This window comes from Penaeus monodon, chromosome 9 (assembly GCF_015228065.2).
Source record: "Penaeus monodon isolate SGIC_2016 chromosome 9, NSTDA_Pmon_1, whole genome shotgun sequence".
Taxonomy (NCBI): domain Eukaryota; kingdom Metazoa; phylum Arthropoda; class Malacostraca; order Decapoda; family Penaeidae; genus Penaeus; species Penaeus monodon.
The window spans coordinates 5,374,621-5,399,620 of record NC_051394.1 but is presented as its reverse complement, the minus strand read 5'-3'; the positions used below and the strand labels follow the sequence as shown (position 1 = coordinate 5,399,620).

The window sequence follows — 25,000 nt, the reverse complement described above, 5'->3', positions numbered from 1 at the left end:
AAGTTTAGTTGTAAGGTTTAATGAATCCCTCTTTTCCTTCTTTCATTCTTTAAGTATGCTATTTCAGTACATTTCTGTAAATCTGTCTCTAATATGTTATGCAATGTTCTTCTAAATGTGAATAAAGATATTTGTGCATGTGGCCCTCTTTGTTTTCTGTCTTATCTTGTTTCTATTGTTGTTTGATGGTACTTCAGTTTCTGTGTGTTTGGAATATCATGTTCTTATTGTCTGGGTCTCATAATGTCATGGTAATTTTAGATTATGTAGAATATGACTTGGATATTTCTCTTTCTATTTTAGGTTGTGTCTTCCATGTACTTGATACCCACGTAGTATGTCATGTTAATTTATTGTTATGTGCATATAAAGACTTTGAGTATATCAGAATCTGTAAAATATAATTTTTCTGAAACATTTTAAACATCCAAATAAGAAAGAAATGAAACTAAGTTCATTGATTCTTATAATGATAAAGGAAGATTTCATATGTCCTATGTCTCTTCATTACAGTGCATATGAGAAGAACAGTCTACACCTGACTGAATGTGTTTACCTTTTAACATGGTCTAACTGCATTGAATTTTCAGTCCTGGGCCACTGCGAGAATCGAGGGTGTGAGGTGCTCTTAGGAGATCAGGCACACATATTCTTATATGAGCAGGCTGGCATGGCACAGGTTAGTTGCTAGTGTCTGTCGGTTACTAACTTACCGTAGACCTAATTTTATGTAAAGTCTGTACACTTGTTTAGCAGGTTTAAATATTTTGGTTGACTTCTAGTTTGCAGTGAGTGTAATTATGGCTGTATCCTGATTAAAAGAAAAGAAATCTAGTTTTATCATTATCTCTGGCTCATCACTCTCTCTCTTTTTTTGTTCTGCTCTGCCCTCTTCCTGTCCTTAGAAGGTGAGATACAGTTCTAGAATTTTTATTGAAAATATTATCAATTTGCTTTGGACAAATATGCCTAATGCTTATGGGAAGAACTGGACTCCCACCAGCTTGCTTTTCACTCATTTTTATGGAAAATGGGTTGCATTTGCTTCCTGTCTGTGATGCAGCTCTGAATGAGACCTAGGTTTAAGAATTTTATGCTGTATTTGATATGTATATATTTCCCTGCATCTTTCATCTGATGTTAGATCATGTATTTCCAGCTTATAAGAGATACATATTATTTGTTGTTGAGTGGTAGTAGATATGAATATGAAGATGTGAGGGCAGTTTGAGGAGCAGTTGATTCATTGATTGCAAAATTTGAAGATATCATGTTATTCTACCTCCAGTCTATCTTAGTTTACAAGGCAAAAATGTGGATTTGTGGCTGTTGTGTTTAACCTTTTGGCCCAAAGTTTAGGCATTAGGCTTACTTGAGTGGAGAGTCCTAGGTTTATCAAGACTCTTTGGTTCCCCAGTTACATTTTTTCTGCATAAGCATTTTTTGTTTTTTTCTCATTTGTCAAGGTCTATATTTGTCATTTGATATGGTGTATGAAGATGGTAACAGACTTTTTTCATTGCATATCATCTCTTTAAGTAGTCTACAGCTCTGCAATATCAATAACAATAAGGAATATGTTGTTAGTTTTGTAATTTTTAAGTATTTTTGTATTAATTTAATGTAACATGCCCTGCACTGATAGTTATGGCAGGCACATTCCAGCTTTCTTTACCATTGAAAATCATGCAAGACCTCCATCCTAAATGTATACTTAGTTTAATCTTCAAAAAAATTGTATATTCATGGTTAGTCGTTTATGTCAGCCTGACCTTCAGCCAAATTTTTCATGATGGAACAGTTCTGTCACTCCAGCCAAATTTTACCATAACATCATATTCCCATTACCAGCCTCTCAACCAGATTTTTTCATGATGTCAGTCAAATCAACTGGATCCAGAAGGTTAATGAAAATGGCCAACTGTAGGTTTCTTTTTGGAAAGGACAGTATACAATATTAATGTAGGTAAAATAATATCAATTAGTAATTGTTGACAAGAAATTAAAGAGTAGAAATAGAGGAGGAGTTTAGTAAGAGAAAATTTAAGAAACCATTTTTTTTTTTGGTAGAAGCTTTATAAATATAACAGTGGTTTAATATATATATTTTACAAATATAGTGTAGGTTTAATTTTTATGTAAATAGATTTATACTGAGCGAGAGTCTAATATCTCATGAAGGGAGTACATAAGTTCAAGTTTCATAACTAACACCTCTTGCATTTTTCTTTTTCTTTTCCTTTTTAAACAGTTAGGTGGTGTGCAGCCTCACATTATACCCAACCGACCTGATGGAACATTTGATGTCAGTGAAATACCTGCCCGAGTTCGAGATGAAGATGTACATTGTCCACGAACAGCCCTCGTGTGCATTGAAAATACCCAGAATGTTTGTGGTGGGAAAGTAATACCATTATCATGGATAGATCAGGTAAGAATAGTAATAATAGGAGTGATTGGTGAGAGTGGAGAGGATGGAGATAGAAAGGAGATATGATATGCCAGGATGTGTGTTATTTTAACCCATAGCCAACAGGCATGGCATGTATGGACATGCTACATCCACTTTGAGTTTACTTTATTATTTATTTTTACACATAGATGGCTACACTTGTACTAAGTCACCAATGTGCCAACTATGAGAACTGCCTGTCTCACCTGTTTACCCTCTTCCTTGATTTTCGAAAATACTTTGTTATCTTATATTGCTGTTACTAATGTCAATAACACTATAATGATTATAATGTCTATAATAAAAATAACATCATCAATATTCATAACATTAGTAAAACAATTTTTTCCCACAAATTCAAGGAAAAGTTAAATCAGGTAAGGTCACTAAGTCTACTAATTGACTCCTTTGTGGCTAAGCACTACCAGAGCCATCTATGTGCAGAGACATTTCACCCCCCCCCCAAAAAAAAAAAAAAAAAAAATAATGAGCACAGTGTTTTCCCAGTGGCATTGAGTTAAAGGGATGTTTGAACAAAAAGTGCATTAAAGTAAACGTAGTGGTGGCTGAGAAATCCTAATACAACTGGTAACATTTAGAAACCAGTAGAGATGGAGTTAGGAATGGGGACAGAAAACAGACAGGTTTGTGGGGAATAGACCGGTCGGACTAGCCCTAGCATCTGTTGAAGCATCTACAGGTGTCCCCTTATGCTATGGGGCTAATACTAGTGCCTTTCAGTCTGTATTTTACTCATCCCCATTAAACCCTTTAAATTGGTTCAACATTTTTGGATTAATTTGATGGCTGTTAGCAGTGATTGAAGGAAAATTAAGGAGGACTTTATAAGAATCCAGAATATGAAGATAAGCAAATGATTTGAATGAATGGTTCTTGATGTAAATGAAATAGTGAATACATACCAAAATCATAATAAAATAAAGGAGTTAAGATAAGACCTTTCTTGTTCAGGTTGGCAGCATAGCAAAGTCCTTAGGTATTCCCCTTCACATGGACGGAGCTCGCTTGATGAATGCTGTGATTGCAAGTGGGGAAAGTGCTCCTCGGATTTTGCAAGCCTGTGAAACTGCATCTATATGTCTGAGCAAGGGCTTAGGGACCCCTGTAGGATCTGTGATTGTGGGCAGTGAGGAGTTTATGTACAAGTAAGTTTATGTACAAGTTTGTTTATTTGTAATTTAGTTTATGTATAAGTTAGTTTATGTACAAGTTAGTCTATGTACAAGTAAATTTATGTACAAATAAGTTTCAACTTTATGTGAGGAGACTGGATTACTGTTAGAACTGTTTTATGTAAATCTTCTATAAGGAAAGTATGCTGGAATATGTTTAAAGCTTGTATTTCTTTTTCTTTTTCCAAGATTTGTAATGAAAATATGTCTGATTATAAATTCAAGAACAGAAGAGGAAAAGGTTTGGTGTAAAGAAAAAAAAAATTAAGTCCCATGTTTATCAGTGCCCTTGGATTTATGTTGTTGTTTATTGTTACATTGATAAGGTACTATGTAAACTGTATTTTGATTATATCTTGGAATTTAGAGACATGTTCTTAGAAAAGCAGTTTCCAAAAGGAAAGTTGTCAGTTGAAAAAGACAATCAGTTTTTGAAGAGTTGTTTTAGAAATTATTGATAAATAGCTATTGTGTCAGGCTGCTTATAGATGTTTTGTTTTAGATTTATGATAGATATTACTTTATCTGTGAATATCTGCAATAATTACTTTACCTCTAACCATATGGTATTTTGCATTGAATTCCCAGTTTGTTTGTGCATGTTCAGTTGTGTATTAAAAAGGTAACATACATCTTTTGTTTGGCAGAGCATTACGTCTTCGTAAAGTTTTGGGAGGCGGTATGCGGCAAGCTGGAATGCTGGCGGCAGCAGGACTTTATGCTATAGATAACATGATAGACCGTTTAGCAGATGACCATAGACATGCCCAGCAGCTGGCACAAGGTAAGGTACAAGTACTCATTTGATGTTATTGGTTGGTTGCATCTAAAAAGTCCATATGCAGGCCATTTTGATGTCTAAATGTTTTGCTTGATGTTGAGAGAATAGTCAAATGCTGGCCCTAGAGTGATTTTCCAGTCACTTATCCAATTTATTCATTGCATAACTTTGGAAGGAAGTGTATAATTTTTGAGAGAAGGATTGCTCAGGAAAATAAAGATTCTTTGCTTTTGGAGACATATGCATGAAACCACTAAGTATGAAAATCATTTCAATAGAAGTTTGTGTAACCATTGATATTATTTTGTCTTAGCAATTCATGGTATGGGAAGCAGATCTGTGAAGTGTAGCCCAGCTGAAGTGCATACAAATATTGCAATAGTACATCTAGCTACAGATATCATAACCCCGGAACAATTCTGCAAGAGATTGTTAGCAGTAAGTACATTATTAACAAATTACTGTAGACAGAATAGTTTTTAGTAATGATAATTTTTTTCCCATGTACTGCAAACCAAAGCTCATTTTTTAAATGGTTAATATTGAGTTTTGCCATGATTTTAGATTTTTTTTTATTGTTGCAATTCCCACTTCCCTTTTAGCAGAAGTAAATTTATACTAAGATTTGTTTATCAATTCATTTCTTTATTTTTGTCTTTTAGGTAGGTGAAGGAGAGATTTCTGAAATTGGGGAAGTGGCCATCAAAGTCTTGCCTTGGACTTCGGACTCTGTGCGTTTCGTGACACACTTTGACGTAAATAGTGAGGGTATTGAAGCTGCAGTCTCAAAGCTCAAGTATGTTATAGGCGAGATTGATAGTCAGTTGGATTAGGCCAGATGAAGTGAGTGACATTGTTGTTCTTTAAGAGACTTAGGAAAGTATACTAGGCATAGTAAATAATGAGACAGGTTATTTGGACAGTCACTAGCTAACATTCATAGATGTAGATAGGCATAAGATGTTTCATTCTAATTAAGATTTAACATGAATTTACATGAATAAAAAGAGGTATTTTTGTAATTATAATACAAAAAGATGTATTTTTTTATAATGAGGTGTATGATATTCTCTTGGTATATAAAAAAAATATATATATTACAATATTGATAAGTAATATTAAAATTGTATATTAGAGTTTCTAATGACAGAAATTTGCTTTGTTGAAAAGGTTCTCATATGATTTTTCTGGTCATTGCAATAAAACTATTGTGTGCCATTGTTGTTTAGCATTATTTAGGAGTAAGATACTATAGAAAATATCTGATGTTAAGGTATGTTTCTAAGTGTTCAGAATAATGTGTATATATAAAATGTGTATGTGAGATGAAGAATTTTGAAGTGAAATGAATCATATTCCATATTTTGTATTAGAAGAAAATGTACTTAAATGTACACATGTTTTTCATTTCACATTCATTTGTCCTGGTCACAGTTTACAATATATTTTTGGCTCTGTGAACTTCCACATTTTATTGCATTTTCACTTCTTTATCCTTCTATTTTTTTCTCTCTTCCCATGTTTTTCTTTTTTAACATTTAGCAGTCTTTTTTCTGTTACACCTTATCGCCTGATTTGGACTCAGGTGGCCGTAAAACATCTTGAGGTGTTTTAAGACCAAGTTTCTCTAAGGTTCCGTTTATAGACATAGTCAGTATATTGTTTGGAACACAGAACATACCTTCAGAAAGTTTTGCAGTGTAATAGGGTAACTAGTTCTAAAAGGGTATTTATGTGTCAGTACTTACCAGTGTTAAGATCGTATATATTTCCTTTTCTGTTTTTTTTTGTTTTTTGTTTTTTTCAGTAAACCTATGTATTATTAACCCTGATGAGATTTATTTAATCAATTATTTATTAATTCATATATTTATTTTATTATTATTGTTATTATTATTATTATTATATTATTATTATTATTATTATTATTATTATTATTATTATTATTATTTTGTATAGCACTTAAACCACCTAGTTCATCCTTTTTATGATTTATTGATTTCATGAATTATCTTCAATTTATAAGATTTAATTACCATTCGGTATGTAATCAGTATGTATCTGTAATTATAAATGCACTCTTATATTTAAAGTAATGGTGTTTAGGTGTGAAATTCAATATTATTTTACTACCTGTGGGGGAACTGTTTCATTAATTAGCCACATACAATGAATATTGAGATTTTCAAGTATCAAAGATTGAAGATAAATTTGAAGCTAACTGTATTGTTTCATTCCTGAAATTACATCATGTAATTATGAATGTTAGCCTTTTTTTTCTTATTCTTATTCTTATTCTTATTCTTATTTTTCATCACAAGCTTTATTTCTTATTCATTAAAAACAGGCTTTTATCATGAAAAGAGGTTATAATAAGTGAAAGATAATTTAACAAATTTGTGTGATTGTCATAATAGATTCTACTTAGTAGGTATATAAGTGTAATTATTGTTTTTGGTGATTGCCTACAAAGGTGAATTTTAGTTGATGATGATGAAGGAATCAGAATGTTATCTTTATATGATAATTGTTATTGTAGTTGTCAAATATTCACTTGTGTTTGGGATGTATTGATAGGGTTTTGTTGATTGTGATAAATTTTGTTAAAAAAAAGGACAATATTGTATGTTTGTATTATAATTTACATGCATCTCAAGGTTGCTTTTTTGAGGTAGGAGGATGTGTGTTATAGCAATAAATGATTAATTGTTTATTGATATGTTATGTGTAGTGGAGGTATGTTAGAAGTTTATTTGGCGCTCAATAATTTCACGGTTAATAATATGTCATAATATAATATATGTCATGAAGTGCTCGCAGGCAGTATGGTATTAGAGTGTCCATTTATATGTCAATCATTTGTTTCCTACTTAATGTGCTGTTGCTGTATATCTTTTGCTCAGTCTTCATTTACTTATATATAGTCCTCCCTTCCCTTTTTTATTATTTGGTTTAATTTATTATATTATTATTTTTATTGTTATCATTATTATTATTATTATTAGTTATATTATTATCATTATTATTTTATTATTATACATTAATTATATTATTAATTTAATTATATATATTATTATATATTATTATTATTATTATTATCATTATTTATTTTCATATTATTATTATTAATATTATTATTATTATTATTTTTTATTATTATTTATTATTATTATTATTATTATTATTATTATTATTATTATTTTTATTTTTTTATTTATTATTATTTATTTTTTATTATTTTTTTTTTTTTTTTTTTTATTTATTTTTTTTTTTTTATTATTTTTAAGGGGGTTAAAGCCACCTTCCTTATATATCATATCTCAGAGATCAAAAATAAAACCTAGTTTGTCGCTGGCGTTTATCAACTGATCACTTGTTTCCTCTACAATGTGTTATTACTGTATATCTTTTGCTCAGTCTCCATTTAATTATATATAATCCTCCCTTCCCCGTTTTGATTATTTGATCTAATTTATTATTATTATTATCGTTATCGTTATCGTTATCGTTATCGTTATCGTTATCGTTATCGTTATCGTTATCGTTATCGTTATCGTTATCGTTATCGTTATTATTATTATTATTATTATTGTTATTATTATTGTTATTATTATTGTTATTATTATTATTATTCCATGTTACTACGGGGGGAGGGGGTAAAGCCACCTTGCTTATATATCATATCTCAGAGACTAAAGATCAAACCTAGTTTGCTTATCAATTCAGCTCTGGTAGGTAGAGCAAAGAACCAGCTGCTGTACTGCATTAACCAAAGAGCAGCTTAAGTCTGAACTACTCCTTGGTAAATACAGTACAGCAGCTGATCTGTCAACAGGTCTTAGTTTAACATGAGTGAAGTAATATTTGTGTATTGCTTGTAATATAAATGAACCCATTGATGTTGGGAGGGTATGTGTATATTTAATGCCCATTGGGATTTTTGTTAATTAATTTTGTTAAAACATAGGAAGTTCCACAAGAGCTGATGATCAAGAGTCACTTACTAAGCCTACCTAATGTCACCTGCTTACCCTATTCCTTGAATTTTCAGAAAGAAAAGTGTTTATTTGATTACTTTTAGTATTACTAATACCATAGTGATAATAATATCTGTATTAGAAAAGACATTTTTTTCCTGAAAACTCAAGAAATGATGGAAACAGTTGTTTGCTAGGTCTACTAATTCACTCTTTAGTGACGAAGTACATGTGAAACCTGAAAAAAACAGTTGACAGCATGTACTCAGTGCTAGTTCATTAACTCAACTCATGATGGGAGCTGCTGATTCTATACCAAAACATGCATTAGGGTATTTGCAGAGTCAACAGCTAGAGACAAAAGTGAGGAAAACATCTTATTAACCCTGTCCTGTACTCTTGGCTGTAGCATAAAGGATTGTTTACATAATGAAGCTAAGAAGAGGCTTTAAGCCTACTTTTGAGGGGGTGGGGAGTGAGGCCCTATGTTGGGGATTTCCCCCACTGTGGGCTTCAGCCCTTAGCTCAACCAATTTTGTATGTTTTTTTCTTCTCCCCTTTTTCTTTTCCTTCTCTTATCCAATCCCTTCTTCTGTCCACTTCCTAAGGTAGAAGAGCAGTGCTGAAAGGATGAAAAGCTGGCTTTGTGTCAGTCCTGAATAGCATGGGGGAGCCATGGACTTGGTATTTCTTTGGTCAGTTGTCTAGCCCTTACCCACATCATAGACCATTTCTCTTCCCCCCCATATTTCAGGCCTACCAAGGCCAAATTTGTAGATTTTGTATGCTTACTAGAGCCATTGAGGCTTGCCCCATCATCAGCTAGTATGTCACTGCCTCTCCTTTTATCATGGCTCTGAGCATTGCTGTTACTCCCCCCTCCTCGATGTGCCTGCTTTCAACTTCATCCATTCTTAATCATCCATCCAGGTCATTACTCAACCTTCAGAATACGTCTTCTTCATCTTCTGCCCCCTTCCTCCCTTCACTACTACTATTCATCTTTATTATAATACTCCCCACAGTACTACCTCTCCCCACACCATTCCCTCTTAATCCTGTCCTAGGTCTACTACTTTCACCTCTTAAACCTTTTGAATACTCCTTTTAGCCCGGCCAAATAAGATTACTTCTATATGATTCCCCCTACATCTTACTCTGAAAATACCCTTCTCCACCAACAATGTCTCTAAAACAAGTAGGCATAGTTTTCCTTTGCAGTTGTTCTGATTGTTCACGCCTTGTCACAGTTACATCTGAGTCCTGTCCTAGTTCTACTACTTTCACCTCTTAAACCTTTTGAATACTCCTTTTAGCCCGGCCAAATAAGATTACTTCTATATGATTCCCCCTACATCTTACTCTGAAAATAGCCTTCTCCACCAACAATGTCTCTAAAACAAGTAGGCATAGTTTTCCTTTGCAGTCGTTCTGATTGTTCACGCCTTGTCACAGTTACATCTGAGTCCCAAAGTCATATACTATCTACCCTGCCTGACCTCACTGGCAAACCTGTTCCAGCATAGCCTCACTCCTCCCTTAATGCTTATACCAGAACTATTTCCATCTCCCCAGCTGATTGCCCTGTTTACAACAAGGATTGGTCAGACTGTGAAAATGACCTGCTTGCCTGCCACATTTACTATGATGCAGTGTCAGTATAGTGCTACACTTTTCCTCCCAGAGGCTGCTGTAAATCTTATGCCAATATTGCCAAGATTACTTCAGTTGACATGACCTGCCACATAAAATTTATATTGGCAGGGAGTCATGCCCTGTTTGACCATATCAAACTCTCCCCTATCAGTGTCAGAGATGTTGGTATTTAGATCACACTGCCAAGCTCTGTTGCCTCAGCTTGCTGTCTTCTATGTTCAGAACCAGGTTATGACCCCTCAAATGACTTTACATAGTCAGGCAAGTGTGCCAGTTGTAGTGGCTCCCACAATATATTTTATATTATAGGAGCTCCCACCCCCCTAATCCCATGCCCTTTGTTGCCATGGTGGGGGCTTAGGAGACAGAGAATAGGACCCAATGCTGGGGTTACACCCCTGCCTTGGGCCTCAGCTCTCGACTCAACTAATTTTCCACTTCCCCTTTTTGTTTCCTTCTCTTCTCTAATCCCTTCAACTGTCCACTTCTTTAGGTGTGAGAGCTCTCTTGACTGGATGAAAGGCTGATTTTATGCCAGTTATGAACAGCCTTAAGGAGTCATGGGTAAGTTATTCCTGTTTAGTTGTTTAACTTTTTCCCCCATTTACTTGTTTAACTCCATCCTGATGGGTCATGTGTACACACATAACAAACTGCTTGGTCTGTGGGGTATGGCTGTTGCCAGAAATCACCAGAGGTTTCTGATACCTGGCCCCTTTGGATTTAATCTTTGCCCCTCAAGAGAACCCTGAGGAGTGGGCTGTTTCTCCAATGTATCTTAGGCTTACCATGGCCAGTAATGAAGACTTGTTACTTGGGCATTAATGCTTACCCCTCAATCAAATATCCCACTGATTTCAAATTCTACTACTTCTACCATTTCCTCAATACCTACTATCACATCAGCCCAATCCAGGTCAATCCTTCAGTCTCCAGGTAAAATTCCTCCTCTTCCAACATCCATTACTTTATCTCTTCCACTCCCACAACTTTATTTCACTAACTACCCCATCCTCCTTTATTACTACTCTACTACCTCTCTCAGCACTACTCCCTTTCCAAATGTACCTGTTCTTCTGCTGTCCCCTCCCCTACAAATCTCTTGGTTACATCCAAACCTCCCTCATTACTTCCACCAAAATTGTCTCCATCTCCCCAACAAACTGCCCTGTCTACAACAAGGATTGGTCAGATTGAGGAGAAGTCTTACTCACCTACCTCATGGACTCAGATGCAGCATCATTACAGTGCTACAACATCCCCCCCTAGAGGCCATGGTATGTCTACCAGTATTGGCAAAATTACTTTCTGCATACATGACCTTCCCTTTAATGTTTGCATTGGTGGAGAGTCCCTCCTTGTCCAACCATATTAACCTCCCCCTCTCAAGGTTAGCATTGTTGATTGTCTAGGCCATCCTGGTGTTCAACAGTCTGATGCCCTCTCTGTGCCCAATCTGGTCATAATTGATCAAACTGTTCTGCACAGTTATACAAATGTGCCAATTGTGGCAGCTCCCATTATGCATTTTATAGGTACAAGTTTGAATCTGAAGAGGCAAGTCTCAGATACAAACTTGGACTTACTTTATTCAATGCCAGACAGGAAACACTTTGACAAGGTTTCTCTCTCACTCCCTACTCCAATAATTGCTTTCCTCCTCCCCTTTCCTCCCAAGATGTTTCTGTATCTCCCCCAGCATCTCTTTGTCATCCCACTTCTACGCCCTACCTCTCCCAGTCAAATTCTTTTTTCCAGTCACTACCAGTACCTACCCTTCTTCCTCCTCGCCCAACTCATCACACAAGACAAGTAAAAAACTCTCCATCAACCCCTCCCTCCACCCCTCATACATCTGTCCCCTCTTCTCCCCCCATAAGAAAAACTTTTTTTCTCAGACCTCCTCAACCATTTCCACTGCAGAAAATCTCAAAGACATTCAAAACTATCTAATCATGACCCAATGTAACATGCCTACACCTCATCCATCTTCTAATCTTTCTACTCCCATTCCTTCTACACTCAAAGTAACTGCCAACATCCATCATCCTCCTACTCATGTCCCCCCAATACTCTTTCCCAACATATCCCGTTCCCCATGCATCAGCTGCACCATCTCCACCTCCTTCCCCATTATCCCTCCTACTTACCCCTGGATGTGAACCTGTGTCACAGGAACCCCCTTTCCTGGATTCTCTCCCTCTTGACATTTTCCCAGAGTGTGATCTAATTGCCCTTAAACCCTTCTCTTTGCTAATCCCTGCCTTACCATGCAGATGTCCTTGCAAAATCCCACACATCTTCCTTTGACAACTTTGATCTGATCTCCCTTGTTAACCCAACCACCCCCATATTTTTTTGTGAATTTTGTTACATACAGATGGCCCCATATGTCTCAGCCAGCAAGGAGTCTATCAGTAGGCCCTAGTGACCAATCCTGATTTCCCCATTCCTTGAATTGGGCAGGAAAAAGTGTTTTTCTTTTTAATACAGTTGATATTGATACTGTTATTATTGTTATTGATGTTATGAGGGTAAACAGGTGAGATAGGTAGGACTAACTGATTCCTTGGTTACTAAGCACTTGGTGAGCCATCTGTGTGTGAATATAATAAATAAACTTGTATTACAATGGGCATAGCAAATATTCTTGCAATATGTGCTGATTGGGTTAATCCGTATCTTCCTGAATTTCTACACAACTTCTGGTGTGTAGCACATTTAATCATCAGTTAACCCCCCTCTTTACCCTTTTCACTATTACACCTTTCTATAGTGGTTTGGTGTCTGTCTAGCACATATTTTGCTTTGTAACCATTAACCATTAACCATTAGGGGCTGCTCTACCTACAAGTTCAATTCTGAGGTTCTCCAATTCAAACTAGGTCCTATTCTACACAAGGCCAGAGAAGAATCATGCCATTGAAGATTTTCTCTTGCTACCTCTTCCAATGCAGTCCTGCTCCCCCAGTTTCTCTACCCCCTACCCCTTACCATCCTACTTCTACTCCCAATCAGATGTTTTTTGTTTTTCTAAATCTGGATGCTCCAATCTCTACCACTTTGACTGGTGTCTACCCTTCACTCTTATCACTTTCCCATTACATCAAACATCTAAACATTCCACCCCATCTTCTACCTTATTTTCTCTCCTATAACCACTTTTTCCTCTTCTCCTCCTAAGAAAACCTTCATTTCTTGGAGCTCTTCACCCTACTCCTTTACAGAAACTCTCGAAAACCTCCAAAACATCCTAAATTTGACCTTAAAGAATTCTCCTATCCCTCATCCACCCTCCAGTCTCTCTACTTCCATTTTTTCTACATTCTAAGTAATTATCGACATACATCTTCATCCTCCTCGTGTTCCCCATGACCTTCTTTTTCCCCACTCTCTCCTATTACACCCCTATCCTCCCCTTCTCCATCTGCACCCTTCTATTTCTTCTGTTCCCTTTTGTCACAAGTGTCCTTCTCGGGATCCTTCCTCTTCTGATGTTCTTCCTGGTACTTCACCTCCTTCCATTGTCTCATTCTCTGGGCCCTTCCCCTTCTTCTGTGACACCCATTTATACTCTTATTACTACTAGTTGACTGTTTCATAATGGCACTTTTGCACTGTTCCTCTTCCTTCTTCAGATGCATAGATACTCTTCACTTGACCTGATTGCTCTTCACTTCATTTGCTCCCCCTTTACCCTTTTCACTACCACACTATCTTATAGCGTTCTGTGATCTTTGACATCTAACACATCTTGTCTTAATCATTAACTCATTTTTATCCCATATTGCCACAAACTTTACCATATTGGTATATATGTCTTTTGATGTATAGCACATTTATTTGTTTGTTTTATCATTAACCCACCTACAATGTATAAACTTATGTAATCATTAACAATATAATATAAGCAGAATTTCAAAGTTACATACAATTATGTTTTTATAAAAAAAATATTTTGGCAGTTTTACATGTAACTTGTGATAAATTGTACAGTATACTGGTTAAAACTACATATCAGTCAACAAGACAATAAAGTATCTATATTTAATGTTTGTACAATCACTATATTTGGGTGCTAAGAATTTTTACTCTATACACTGGAATGTATTAATACTATGTGCAATAGACTGCAATTTTCTTTTAAATTTAACAATAAAATATTACCCCATAAGAAATATATGCCTTTTTTAATATGCTTTGCTTTTTGCCATTCTTAAAGGAAGAGCAAAAGAAAGGAAAAGAAAACTACATGTCAAACTATTAACTTTTCATTTAGTCTCTGAAATATCATATCTAAACTCTGGTATTATATAAGATTTTCATAAAATGTATTACCTCTCAAATTATATAATATATACAACAAAATCACATATATATTTTGTACATTGTACATTTACAATGTTTGCAATAAGAAAAAAAAAAAAAATATTCACATGGAAGTACACTGCTTGAATAAGTAAAGCATATATGATTTCATTTATCATAGCATGATAAATAGGAGAAGAAAATGAAGAGTAATTAGAAAAAGAAAATGAAATGGAAGATAAAAAAGGGTATATCTTAAGTCTTAAAAATGCAGCAAAATATTAATCCTTCATTAATGCCCTGTATTACATGGTAATACATGCCCATTTTATCTGAAGGACTATTCTAAATAGTGACACTGATTTTATTACTATTAATCTCACACTTCCACTTTCCTTACATTATTTTCTGCAATGGCCATGGTAACTACCAATTTTTTTGGAGTCATATACTATGTGTTATTGAATTTCTTCTCTACATATTAATGGTCCACTTTTTTTATAATGAGCTCTCTGTTTGATACATTTTGTATCTGTTAACTAACAGTAATAAAATAATAATTGAAAAAATATCACACATTAAATTTTGTCTGGTGAAAATGCATTCCACAATAGCATACTATTAACTTTAAATTATTAGATAATAAAAAAATCATCTAAGTAAATGAAATATTGCTGATCTTAAAAGTCTTCTGAACGTACTTCAACCACTTGACCTTGAAGGGCAGCAAAGAAATGTTCCATATTTTCATCCCTTCCTCTGTCAGTTGTGTGAATAACATAGCGAGTTGTGTCATCTGCCTCAATAATATGCACTGGTCTAGACATGACTTTCACAACCTTCCCATCACGCATAATCTGCACTGGCTCTTCAATGGTCTCATGAGTATTCGCTTCCTCTGCCATCCTCACAGCATGTACAGCACGTGCAGCCTCCTCTTCATCTGCTACAACCATCTCCTCCTGACCAGCAGACACTAAAAGACTAGGTGAATTGAAGATTATATAGGCTTCTACATTTTCCGTATGGCCGTGGGCGGTTACATGTGAAGCGCAAAGTGGTTTTCGCATGAAACCTGACCCACAAATTTTGCATTCATATGGTTTTTTATCTGAATGTGTGAACATATGAGCATTGCGATTTTCTCTTGATGCAAATGCTTTATTACAAATATGACATTTATGAGGTTTAACACCTGTATGTTTTCTTAAGTGCCGCTTGTAATAGTGAGGATAAACAAAGCTGGCATTGCACAGTTCACATTTGTAGGGCCTCTCACCAGTATGGACACTATTCATATGATATACTAGCAATCTCTTTCTTACAAATGATTTTTGGCACAACTGACAATGATAATTTTTTTCTTGATAATGTGTGGCTTTAATATGAGTGTGCAAGTTACTCCTTTGTCTAAAAGTGGAACCACATATTTCACACTGGTAGGGTTTCTCACCAGTGTGAGTTAAAGCATGAAGCTCTAAGGTTTTCTGTGTTGATAAAGCCTTGCCACAGAGTTCACACACAAAATTCCTCAACCCTTCATGAGACTTCATGTGTGTGCTCAAATGGTAACGCGTGTAAAATGCCTTATTACAAACTCTACAGTTATGTGGTCTGTCTCTGTCAATATGAGTCTTTAAGTGAGCTTTGAGCCGATATTTTGTTGCGAAAGATTTTTCACATTCCTCACAGTCATAAGAATCTAGATGATTGTGAACTTTAATATGGTTTCTGACTGCAGCTTTGGTAAGGAACTGCTTGTCACACTCTGAGCAGGCAAACATTTTACCTCTCTTAACTTCTTCCTCAAGTACTTCTTCCACAACATTTAAAACATCCCCTTGAATGTCCATGGTGACATCACCCTCCACAATTGGCATGTCTGCTCCACTGACATTAGCATGCAGCACTTTCTCATCAACATGTCCACTTTCTTCATTTTCTATTTTCTGAAGGGGATTATCTGGAGTTTCTAGTCCATGCTGTGGAAAGAAGAATACTGATGAAAGAACATTTATGGTGTAATGAACAATGACCAGTTTCACAAGCCTCCCTGCTTGGACATCTAAATCTCAGCCTCAATGAATGAGAACAGAACAGAAAAAAATTACAAATTGAAATAATAAGTCAGGCACAGATTTGTGTGAAAGATATTCAACATTTTACAATATACATAAAGATACTTTGAAATAAGAAAATGAATTAATCACCATTATATCTTCCTTTTTAATTGTCTTCAGAGGAGGGGATTTGATTGCTGGAAAGAAAGTGACATTTTCCAAGTCCTCCACTCTCTCTGGGTCATATTCTAGTTTTACAATGCACTTTGTGGGGGATTTCTTTGGTGTATTTATCTTTGGTCTACCGCGAGGTCGTCCAGGTCCTCTGCCACGTGAGCGGCCTGGGGGCCTTCCTCTTCCTCGCCCTCTGCTACTGCGATACTTGCCTGGGAGATACAAAACATCTTTGCCGTTTTAGTTTGGTGCAATGACAAAAGTCAGTTCATTAAATATGGTAATTTAAACTATTCACAAATGTACTTATATACTTTCATTAATATAAGTACCTTCTACAAATCATGTGGCTCCGTAATTTAACAACACTAAATCTTTTGCATGAAAAATGTCAATTTTACCAGTAAGGATGAAAAGTATTAGCAATTCAAGTCGTTCCTACATTTATTCACATCAAACAGTAACGGAGCAAAAAAATAAGATGTTCTTCCCATCACATGGAAAACCAATAAATCTTCTAAAAAAGAAAAATCAATCCAATCTGCCATTCTTACAAGTAACAACCAGTACTGTTTTTGGTAGTGATTTTAATGATTAGTATCAGTACAACCAAGATTTCATCTCCCTTTCCCCTCTCCTTCCCTGCCCCAGAAATGTAACCCTAATTTTCAACTAAAAAAAAAAATATACAGTGACTGGGCCAGTAAATCTGTCCCTCTCAGGTATATCTACTCTCCCTATATAAACCTGCTATCCCATATCAGGCTCTTCCCTCTGGTCCTCCTCTGCCTGAGCCATTCAGATACACTCCCCTATGTATGTGGATATGATACCTGAGACACAAATTTTTCTTTTTACCATTCACGCATATAATTCACATGATTTACCGTGTTATATATATTGCTTACATGAAGAATCTTATTTCTGAGCATTCTCTACTCATGAGAGTGAAATCTACATATTCTGGTGGGTAAAATCAAGCCAACGAATTATCATAGACCAAAGTTTGCCCTGAGGCAGTGAGGTAAGACAGAGCTTCTAAGGGGTAAAACTTTCAAACTTGAACTAATCTGTCATATCATTCAAACATAATTAAATACAATAAATCCCTATATTTCTATTTACGCTTGAAAAAGACAAAAGAAAGAAAGAAAGAAGAAGAAGAAAAAAAGGCTCACCATAAGGCACATCATCAAAGTCATCATCATCTTCCTCATCGTCCAGAAGGTAGTCTCCTTCTGAAGTTCCCGAGACTTTATTTATCTCTGCCATTGTCCTTTTGTATCTGTTGGCTATTACCTGGAAAAGAGTTAAATGTTACCATTCATAATTTGTAAATAAATAATCAAATAAAATTATCATAATGATGTGGGTGGTGATGATTGATGATTATGGTGATGACTGATGGTGATGATGATGATGACATGGGTGGTGAAGATTGATGATGAGGATGATGACATGGGTGGTAATGATTGATGATGATGGTGGTGGTGATGATTGATGATGATTGAAGATGATGATAACTACAAGATGATAATCATATCCATGCAAATAGCAATACTGTTTATGATAATATTTTTAATCTACAGAAATACAGACATGGAAACACACCTTAAAAGTATGCATCCAACCTACATAGGCATCCCCACATACACATACATATATACTCAATCTCTCTTCTGTGATAATAAAACATGTTACTATAAAATATTTCCCAACATTTTTTTAAAAACTGAAGAAAAGGAAATTATGCCAAAAAAAAAAAAAAAAAAAAAAAAAAAACACACACACACACGCACACACACACACATGCACACACACGCACACACCACACGCACGCACGCACGCACGCACGCACGCACACACCACACGCACGCACGCACGCACGCACGCACGCACACACCACATGCACGCACGCACGCACACACCACACGCACGCACGCACACACCACGCACGCACGCACACACACACACACACGCACACAGAGAGAGAGAGAGAGAGAGAGAGAGAGAGAGAGAGAGAGAGAGAGAGAGAGAGAGAGAGAGAGAGAGAGAGAGAGAGAGAGCAAAAAAGCAGTATCTGTCATTACCTGCTTTTTATTGATCAACTGTTCCTCAAGCGAATCAATATCATCAATGAGATTATAACACCTGCTGCACAAAATGCTTGAATGGAGACACGACGGCTGCAAGTCCTCCTCTAGGATACTCCCCAACACTGAGTGGAGTTCCAACTGCCGGTGTGATGTTCGTGTCTGGAAGATATGCCTTCATTGTTACTCTTGGCATTTCTTAAGCTGTTACACACTGTCAACAATATCATAAATATAAGTTCAGTCAGAGGCAAAGCTACATTTCAAGTGAGAATAATACTTACAGTCAATAATAACAAAAAACAAACTATATTTCAAGCGAGAAGATACATGAATTTTACAAAAAATTTTTTTTTTATTATTCTATCTTAATTATTATTATTATTTTTTTTATTATTATTATTTTTTTATCATTCTTTATTATTTTGTGTTTTAGCAAGTTAATTCTTAAAGAAAATAACCCATTTCTACATGTAAACTTTTTCACATGAAAAACAAGGCAAAATGCCAAAGCCCCACTTACCTCACCAGAAAACAAAGGAACGGCTGACCTTGCTGATGCTGAGAGCTTGGCATTGCAGACTAAGCAGTGAGGGGCATTGGTGTGAGCAATGCTTGCTTCATTTACTTTCTGGAAATGTCACATCATTAACAAAGATAGCACTTATATTACTCGTACAAAAAAGGTTTAAAATTTTCCTGATAACTGCATGTATTTCAAAGGTATTCTATAAAATAAAAACAAGGCAAAACAAAACAAAAAGAAAAAAAACTTTTAATATCTTCCTGTAGTGTCCTGTCTACTAATGGAATCCTTCCCATTTAACAACTGCCATAAACTCGAAATACCATGAAAAAGAATGAGCCATTAATATCCTTCACCTTTTCTCTAGAGTCTCCCCTTACCTTGACTAGAACTGTGTGGACGTGAGCCTCGGCAGTTGGAAGTTCAACATAGATTCTCCTCTGTAGTCGTGCTGCTCCCAAGGTAAGGTCATCGCGTAGCATTTTGGAGAATTTTTTCTTTTCGTAGCTGTTGTTGTTGTCAATCTGTAGTCACATGGGAGAAAAAAAAACAATATTTATATGCTAACATATAAAACAAATCCCTGGTCATTTAATAGACATTTCATCAATAATATGCAAAAAAAGCAAGAGGCCTCCATTATAGCTATTCATTTAACTAATATCTATGTATAATTCTTTATAATGTATACTATTCAATTATATTCTTAAGGATTCTAATTATTTTTTCAGTCCCTTTTACACTTTCCAAAACATACCCTGTAGTCTGGGAACTTTATGACTTCACGAAGAACAACCTTTGCTGGACACTGGCCTCTTCGTGGCTGACTAGGTTCATCTTGCTCCTGTTCAAGGATGCAACATGAATAACAGTGATAATGATGATGATAATATATCATTTATAATAACAATATTAATAATAATAAAATAATCATAAAGATGATAACAATAACATTAATAATAATAATAGTAATAATAATAATAATAATAATAATAATAATAATAATAATTATAATAATAGTAATACCAATAACAACATTAATAAAACAATATACTACTACTAACAATAATAATAACAACCACAACAACAGAAGGGCACAAGTAAAAAAAGAAAATACAAATACCATAAGAAAAATATACACATACTGTAAGAGAGGAGTGATAGAAGTAAGATCTCAGTAAAATAAAAAATTAATTAGAAGTAGTAAAAACAGATATAAATATATAATGAACACCATGAAGAAATTAGCCATCATGCAATCATAAATATATTTCTTACTGGATAAAGACATCCTTGGAAATTTAAACATCTAAAGAATTTGAGGTTTTAGGGATTACCAAAATTTACTGTGCTTCCTACTGGATAAAACATTCTCATTAGTTACATTTAAACTCTTTAGACCTCCTTGCTCCCTAGCTGCAATTTTCATCTTTTACTAAATATCAAAGTTGGTCTAAAGCATTTGAAAAGCTTGATTTTGTATGCCAGAAAATGTATGTTTTGTGTTGATATGTCACATGCATAATCTGATTGTATATAGGATGTACTGGTGCATTAGACGCACCCAGTTTCAGCAGGGATAAAGTGTTCAGACCTTCTTATGTAAATCCCAGGGTGATTTTTAAAGACTTTTTTAGGGGGGAACGAGTGTATTATATGCAATCAGATACTGTAGCTACCATTCAGTATGCATTGACATTGAAAAAATTACCTTTGAATGTGAAAAATGGATGAAATGTAGATACAAGAAACATGTAAATAAAAGACATATAAAAGCAATAAAACATATTAATCCAAATTCCCATAGCAATAAAACATGAATAGCTTGGCTATACCACAGGTTAACAACATGAACAGAGAGAAGAGCACCCTAGGGAAATGGTTCTCAAAGTGAGGGGCCCAACTCCCAGAGGGGTCGCGAAATCATTTTGAGGGGATCGTGAAATGCTGCAACCCCTCCTCCTCCTCCTCCTTCTTCCTGCTCCTCCTTCCTCCTCCTTCTCCTGCTCCTCCTTCCTCCTCCTCCTCCCTCCTCCTTCTCCTGCTCCTTCCTCCTTCTCCCTATTCCTTCTGCTCCTCCTCCCACATCCTTCTTCTGCTCCTCCTTCCACCTCCTTCCTCTGCTCCCCCCCCACTACCCATCCTAACATGTCTAGTACTTGTCAGCAGTGGTTGACCTGCCCAATGCTTTATAATGCATCATAAAGCCTCTTTATGAATGCATACTTTCTTTGCTGTATAAAGTAATCCACAATATTGATAATAGTTACTACTTCGTTTGAGTACCCCTGCCCTAGGGGAAGGGGAAAATTAAAGGGATGGTGGATGTAACAGTCTTTGATAGCTTGATGGGGGTACAGAGAAAGGACTGTACCAGAGGAGAAGCCACCCAAACACACAAGAAAAAGCACAGTGAAATATAGAGATAGAGGGGGAGAGATAGTGTTGTATGATCTTTAGGCTGGAGTAAAAAATACCAGACAGTAGCAGACTCACTAGCTCTGTATAACACATTCGCACTAAAATAGGGATGGATGAACATCCTGCCAAGTTTTATGGACTGAAATGGAGGGAGGCGAATATTCTGCCAATTTTTAAACACTGAAATAGGGGGAGGTAAACACCGCCAATTTTTAAAACCTGATACTGAACTAAGGATACTTGACTTCAAGGTACAGTTTACCAATAGGCTCAATTGAAGCCTCTCAGTTCTTATCCAGTTAGAATCAATGCCATCTCTGTTTTCACCCTAAAATCAAAAGTATAGTATTTTGTAAATCTCATTTAACAACTAAAACATATGTGGTACTGACTATGTTTATTTAGAACAAATATTTTCTGTTATATGCCCTGTTAATAAAAACTGAGGAGCCATCACATATGTTCCTAAATTGTATATATAAACTAAGGGGAGGGTGATTGCTAATTTTGCAGTTACTATAGTAGGGATAGTAGAATGAAAAAGAAAAAAAAAAGAAAAAAGAAAAGAAAAACAGTAAAAAAAACAACAACAACAACAAAACAACATATATAACAACAACAAGGCTGAGAAGAAAGACAAGAATGAAGCGAGAGGAAATTACTTGTTTCCATTCTGTGTATTTGTTGTTTTTTCCTGGGATTGGCACTCCATACTGACATCCTAAATGCTTCGATCCGAGGATGATGAAAGGAACCCCGTCAAAGGTGAGACGCTCCCCGACGTGCTTCTCGTTCTCCTCCCACTGTATTCGGCAGTCTTCGCTATTCCAGACTGGAAAGAGATTTGCTGGGTTATGGCTCAAAAATTTTGTACGTTTTGATTCTGGTATAAAGAGCAGGTTTTCTAAATATGGTTTGTGTGAAGTCATTGGTAAATCTTAAAAAGAGGAAAAGCATAGTAAAATGAGATTTTATATGACTTGGGAGATCAATATTTCTCTACTCATCAGTAATCATGAAAATAAATTTTAGTTAAGTTTAACATACTTCTAAATAATAACGGGTTTCATCACTATATTGTGCATTTGAGGATTAAGAAAAAATATTTGAATATGAATTAGCTATTTCAAAAATAATGTATTTTGTCTCCTGGTTCTGTTTGCCGTTTCGTTCTAGCCTGTTTTCCAAAAGGGGAAAATATTAGGGCTGAATGTGCCCTGGGGGAGAGCCAGAGACAAAAGTTTATATCTATTTACATCATTTATTTACACCTCTTCAGGCAAGGTGTGGTAATGGTCGTAAATAAGAGAAAAGAAAAAAGAAAAGAGAAAAAAAGAAAAGCAAAGCAAAGCAAAGAAAAGAAAAAAAACAGTAAAACAAATCTACCAACTGTAAAAAAAAAAAAAATAATAATATTGATAAAATAAATGAATAAATAAATAAATAAATAAATAAACAATAAGAAAAAAATAATACTTCTCCGGGACCCAAAATTAAAATTCCCACCCCTAGTGACTCAGGCAGCTGCTAAGTCCCCCTTGGCTGACAGTTAGATCTCTAGCCCTTCTATTTAGTTACGAAAAACGTTTGTAAATCTTTGTCCACAAATTGGGAACCACTTTAAGCTCGTCTTTTCTGAGCATATATGACGCAGATGTAATATATTCTAGAATAATTCTAAAATAAACGGCCAAAAAATAATTAGATCCGTGATATTGATGCATGAAATTCCTATATTTAAAATCCGCTGGCCTTTATTGCCGAGGAAATGGCCACCGCGGATTTTAGAATAAAAATCATCCCAGAAAATAAACCGTAAACCAAGTCGACGAAAAAGCCTTAGACAGAATAGTTTAGAGGTAATAGTTTAAACAGACATAATAGTTAAATAAATATAATAAACATAAGAGTAAAATAAACATAATAGTTAGATAAACATAATGGTTAGATAGATATATAAAAGATAAATAGACATAATATTTAAATAGACATAATGTTTAATCAGACATAACAATTACGTAGACATAAGAGTTAAATTGCCATAATGGTTCAATAGGCATGACATCTTAATTAAGGCCATGAACAGTTTATCAATCCCTCTCAATTGCACACCGAAGTTTGCAACATCGGGAGCAATGGAGGGCTTATCCCGACGTGAATATCCCAAGATCCCGCCCCATAATCCCCATTAACCGGGAGCTTCCGACCTGTCACGAGGCCCCTGTTGCAAAAAAGGAGGAGGAAAAAGAGTTAGAATATTGCAAGGAAGGCCAGCGTCCCTTGCAAGACAGTGTTCCCAACGCCCCTCCGGCGACCAACCCCTCGCTCCCCCGTCCCCCTCCCTCCCCCCCCCCTCCTGCAATGAGCCCGAAACTCGGGGGTCGTGTCACCTCGTCCCCGAATCCCGCCCCGCCGTGCAATTGCCGCGCCCGGAGGAGGCAAGGGCGAGCAGGAGGAGGTTCCCGAGGGGGTTGTTAAGGAGAGAGCGGGCGTGAGGGCTCCGAGGGAGGGTCTCGCACGGGCGCCCACTCACGGGAGGCGCCGAAGTGGGGATCCTGCCGCAGGACGTCGTATCTCGTGCCCGTCTTCTCCTCGTGGCTCCTCACGGCGCCCATGGCCCGCTCCAGGTCGAGGCCGTAGCCCCAGTTGGGATTCACGCGTCGGAAAAGGTCGTCTTGGTCGTCGTCCATCTTGGCAACACCCGCGGCCGGAGGAGCAGCGGGATGCGCACGTGGGTTTTTTTTTTCTAGGGGGGTCGATTTTTCTTTTTTTTTAAAGATATATATATATTTTTTTAAGGGTTTCGTGTCTTTTTTTTTTTTAAGGGTTTCGTGTCTGTTTTCTCTTTGGGGTTTTGGTTAAGGTGCGGTCGGGTTTTAGGGATTTTTTTTTTCCCTTAAATTCGTGGGTGCGGGGATTGGAAGTACCTTGGCAACACTGTGGGTTTGTCAGTGTTGCCAAGGTGTGGAGAATATTTGAATGTGAATTAAAATAAAATAATAATAAGAAGAATAATTTGAAAACTATAGCGCAATGCTTGAAATAAAATATGAATTCTACGTTCATTTACATTCCAAATTTCAGTGTTAGCTCAGATGAGAAGAAAAAAGAAAAGAAAAGAAAAGAAAATCCACTTTCTTATATGTATTATCGCAAGTAATCTAATGCATCGTAGAATAAAAGATAATCGCATTAACTTAAGTGATGGGATGGAATTAACTGTCTTAAGAATAAAGGACTGATATGCAATAAAGTTCCTAGTTATTTGACAAATACGCACTCAAGCAAGTTGCAAACACGAACACACGCACGCATACATACATACATACATAAATACATACATGCATACACAGGTCTGC

The 25,000-nt window shown here is 35.9% G+C and overlaps 2 protein-coding genes and 1 long non-coding RNA gene across 4 annotated transcripts in view; 2 read left to right on the top strand and 1 right to left on the bottom strand.

The window, feature by feature from the left end:
- The window catches only part of LOC119576812 (probable low-specificity L-threonine aldolase 2), a 14,016-nt gene extending 8,118 nt beyond the window's left edge, over positions 1 to 5,898 (top strand). Inside the window, exons 5-11 of one of the 2 annotated variants that reach the window (XM_037924455.1) lie at positions 591 to 679; positions 906 to 908; positions 2,252 to 2,431; positions 3,425 to 3,618; positions 4,293 to 4,429; positions 4,740 to 4,864; positions 5,089 to 5,898. In XM_037924455.1, the coding sequence (XP_037780383.1) occupies positions 591 to 679; positions 906 to 908; positions 2,252 to 2,431; positions 3,425 to 3,618; positions 4,293 to 4,429; positions 4,740 to 4,864; positions 5,089 to 5,259 (899 nt within the window). In that variant the 3' untranslated portion in view covers positions 5,260 to 5,898. The remainder of the gene's footprint in view (positions 1 to 590; positions 680 to 905; positions 909 to 2,251; positions 2,432 to 3,424; positions 3,619 to 4,292; positions 4,430 to 4,739; positions 4,865 to 5,088) is intronic. The other variant, XM_037924456.1, reaches the window with a different exon arrangement.
- A 2,164-nt stretch (positions 5,899 to 8,062) lies between these two features.
- Positions 8,063 to 14,488, top strand: LOC119576811. Its single transcript, XR_005229082.1, has 2 exons — positions 8,063 to 9,470; positions 9,676 to 14,488. It is a non-coding gene; the product is annotated as an uncharacterized LOC119576811 (long non-coding RNA).
- Positions 14,321 to 24,363, bottom strand: LOC119576810 (zinc finger and BTB domain-containing protein 17-like). Its single transcript, XM_037924454.1, has 9 exons — positions 24,175 to 24,363; positions 22,304 to 22,473; positions 19,978 to 20,064; positions 19,601 to 19,744; positions 19,218 to 19,325; positions 18,692 to 18,856; positions 17,780 to 17,900; positions 16,578 to 16,813; positions 14,321 to 16,349 (listed from the first exon to the last, which is right to left on the bottom strand). The coding sequence occupies exons 1-9, from the start codon at positions 24,329 to 24,331 to the stop codon at positions 15,048 to 15,050; spliced, it is 2,490 nt and encodes an 829-aa protein (XP_037780382.1). The 5' UTR covers positions 24,332 to 24,363; the 3' UTR covers positions 14,321 to 15,047.
- Between the last annotated feature and the right edge of the window lie 637 nt (positions 24,364 to 25,000).